We start from the raw sequence: 3,388 nt of genomic DNA on the forward strand, positions 1-3,388 counted from the left end.
ATTCTGTTCCTCTGGTTGACCTGCCTGCCTCCTGCCTGCCTCCTTTCCACTACCTGGAACACTCTTACTCATCCAGTGTGGTGTCCCGTTGGCTCCTGCTAGGCTTAATTGTCAGCTCATAGGTCCAAAGTCACAGCTAGGATGTCCGTTCTCCAGAAGCCTTGTCTGACCCGACCCCCGCCAGGTCTCTGCCCACACAATACTCAGTACTATTTCGGTACACCACTTACCGATCCCACCTCCACCTCTGTAAGCCTTGCTTTAGCACCGCACGGTGCGCTCCTCACAGCAAGGAGTCAGTACATGTTCGAAAGAGACAGAGGGAAAGTGACTTTCTCAAAGCCACAAAGTCCTAAAGTGACAAAATCAGAACTGGAATCTACCTCACCCCCACTCCTCCCTAACTTGGAAAGAATTCACGGCTCCTCTGCGCGCTACCCCTCCATCCCACCGATTATTCCTAGCGTCGAGGGCCACAGAGTTGACATTATAGGAAATGACATCCTCCATCTGAGGAAGAATATGACACCTCCCACCGCCACCCCAGCCTTGCTATCCCTAAGGACAAGGAAAACCCGCCTCACCTTCTCCCTAGGGGAGCATTTGGGTCAGGTTAGTCTTTCCCCAGGTCCCTATCCGACTCTAGAGCAATATCCCGGCCCCCATCAGCTTAGGCAAAGCTTCGCACCCCCCTGCAACGCGAGCGATTTCAGCCCCACAAGGCCGCCACGGTTGCGCGCTCGGGCCTCCGCCCCCGCTCCCCGCCGGGGAAGCCACGATCTGAGCGCCCCTCCCAGCCCTTGGGGAGCTTGCCCCGCCTCCCTTGCTCCCTCGCCTTGTTCCTCCCTCCAGTTTCCTCTTCTGCCGGCCCCGCCCCCGGGCCCCGGTCTTCCGCGCGCGCCTTGGGGCCTGAGCGCTCTGCCGCCGGCCCGCCCCAGCCTGCCCCTGTGCGCCGTATTTGTTGTTGCCACCAGGCCAGCTGAGCCCTTCTCTGACCCAGGAAAGCAGGGCGGAGAGGCTGGCCGGCTGCGGCGCAGCCATGGAGGCAGCGGCGCGGAGGCGGCAGCGCCCGGGAGCGGCGGACGGCCAGGGCGCGCAGTCCGGCGCCTCCTTCCTGCAGGCCAGGTGGGCTCGCGCTTGCGGTGTGCAGCGGCACCCGGTCCCCGCCACGTGACGGGTGCGGGCTGCCGGGGTTAGACACTAGTGCGGCGGGCCGGATGGAGCGGAGCCTGGGGTGGGCCGGAGGCTGCCGGCCCTGCGTGACCCATGCAGCTAGCTGCTCCCTGGCCTGAGCCCCGCCTCTAGGTCTGTTCTCTTCTTGGGGGTGCCCAGGGCCCAGTGAAGCTCAGCATTCACCGCACGACCCCGGCTGCGCTAGGATAGCGCAGCTAAGAAGACGTCACCAGGGGCCTAATAATCTCAGGGTGGGGATGGCAGGCCTAGAGGACACCACCCTTCACTCAGGCCCCAAGAGCACCTGCAAAGCCTGGGCTCCACCTCCAAGTTCTCCAGGTCCCTCCAACCTTGAATTGGACTTGAATTCTGGTGTTAATCAGGAGGCTCACTCCTTGCCCCAGGGCAGCAGTCCCCAACCTTTTTGGCACCAGGGACCGATTTTCCCATGAGAATCCACTAATGATCTGATGTGGCGCTGAGGCGGTGATCCTAGTGCTGGGGCGCGTGGAGGGGTGGCTGCAAATACAGATGAAGTTCTGCTTGCTGGCTGGCAGCTCACCTGCTATGTAGCAGGTTTTGGACAGACCATGGACCCATACTGGTCTGTGGCCTGGGGTTGGGGACCCCTGCCCCAGTCAGCCAAAGAAGGAGAACGTAGGTGGAAGGGACAGTCAGTGCAAAAGTGTAGAAGCTGGGCTCCAGACAAAGAATGAGGAAGGGCTTTCCTCCTGTTGCTGCCGGCTTCTCTCCTCGAGGGGGAAGATGTTATTGGTTGGTATAGTTGGGACCAGGCGGGGCAGAGGAAGAGGCAAGGAAGCTGCCTTTTAATCTTGCCCTCCATTCTGCTTTCATCCTGTTTTACAGACTAGAAACATCGTTGTGTTCAGTGGGCACTCATTAAGCATCTCTGGTGTACCCAGCTCTGTGCCAGGCACTAAGGAGGTGGGCAAGAATCAGGGCCTAAACCCAGGGCTTCTGACTTCTGGTTTCTGCTCTTCTTACTCCACTTTGGCTGCAAGGAGTGATGTCTCTCTTTACTCCTGCTTGAGCTCCCCAACAGCTAGGATGCTCCCTGGGGATGGTGTAAAGGGCTGGCTCGCTCTCAGGGTGCCTCTGCGCCCCTCCTTCACTGGGTGCCTCTGGGTCCCTCCTCAGTATCATTTTTGCTTTTGACAGAATCATCCTGTCCAATTCCTAAGGTGCTTGGATTTCCTCTGCTGCATCCATGCTTTGCTTACATGCCTCTAATGACAAGATGCTAGTTACCTTGCTTTGTCGACACTTTTTTTTTGTACTGTAGTCAAAGTAATACATGCCTATGAGTAAATAAAATAGCATAGAAGGGCTTAGAGTAAAAAGCAATAGTCCCCTGTTCTCCCTCTTCCTGGCACCAGAGACAATCATGTTAGCATCTTTTAGCTGTTTCTAAGTTAAATACATATTTCTAAATAATAATAACACTATGTAGCAGTTATGTGGACCAGGCCCTGCTCTAAGTTTTTGCACAGTAATTCAACCACAATTCTTGAGATAGGATCTACTATTATCCCCTATTTTACAGATGAGAACATTGAGGTCCAGGAGGTTAAGTAACTTGCTCAAGATCTGGTTAGTGGCAGAGCTGGTATATAAACCTAGGTGGTCTCCAAAGTCCTTATCTTAAAAGCTATGTTCAACCACTATTTCTTAGTTCATTAATTTTACCCTCTAAGCTAATGTTTACTGACTGCCTGTTACGATTTGGCTCACTCATACTGCCCTGATCTTCACAAGATGGTGTTTTTATCACTATTTTTAGTTTTTCCCTTGGTTAACTTTGTAGCCTTAGGGAATATGCATATACTATTATTTATTTTTGGATTAATGGGTAGGCAGTATCCCTTGATTCTTTTTTAAAAGGAGAATGTTTGTCGCCTACCCAAACCTGTAGCTGTCCTTATCCTTTCCCGCAACTCCTGTCATATACAGTTTTACTTTCACGCTGTCAAGGTTGATAATATTTGCCTGCTGTTTTTTAACCATAATTGTCTTCAATGTTTTGTCTATGGATTGATTCTAAACTTTGAAAATCAATATACGGTATTTACATTGGTTAATCCATGTAAATATTGTTCTCTAGAGATCCAAGTGATGTTTAGCAATCATCATGTAATCATCACAATTTCTTATACTGCTTTCTTCTTCCCTGGAGTTTCTAATTGCCTTTCTTTTT

The 3,388-nt window shown here is 52.6% G+C and overlaps 1 protein-coding gene across 1 annotated transcript in view; it reads left to right on the forward strand.

Annotated features, from left to right (window-relative positions):
• The first annotated feature begins 929 nt into the window (after nucleotides 1-929).
• CLN6 (CLN6, transmembrane ER protein) overlaps nucleotides 930-3,388 on the forward strand; it is a 19,093-nt gene continuing 16,634 nt past the window's right edge. Inside the window, exon 1 of the mRNA XM_011385871.2 lies at nucleotides 930-1,125. Within this exon, the coding sequence (XP_011384173.1) occupies nucleotides 1,040-1,125 (86 nt within the window). The 5' untranslated portion in view covers nucleotides 930-1,039. The remainder of the gene's footprint in view (nucleotides 1,126-3,388) is intronic.

The sequence above is a fragment of the Pteropus vampyrus genome, unplaced genomic scaffold, assembly GCF_000151845.1.
Source record: "Pteropus vampyrus isolate Shadow unplaced genomic scaffold, Pvam_2.0 Scaffold15, whole genome shotgun sequence".
Lineage (NCBI taxonomy): Eukaryota > Metazoa > Chordata > Mammalia > Chiroptera > Pteropodidae > Pteropus > Pteropus vampyrus.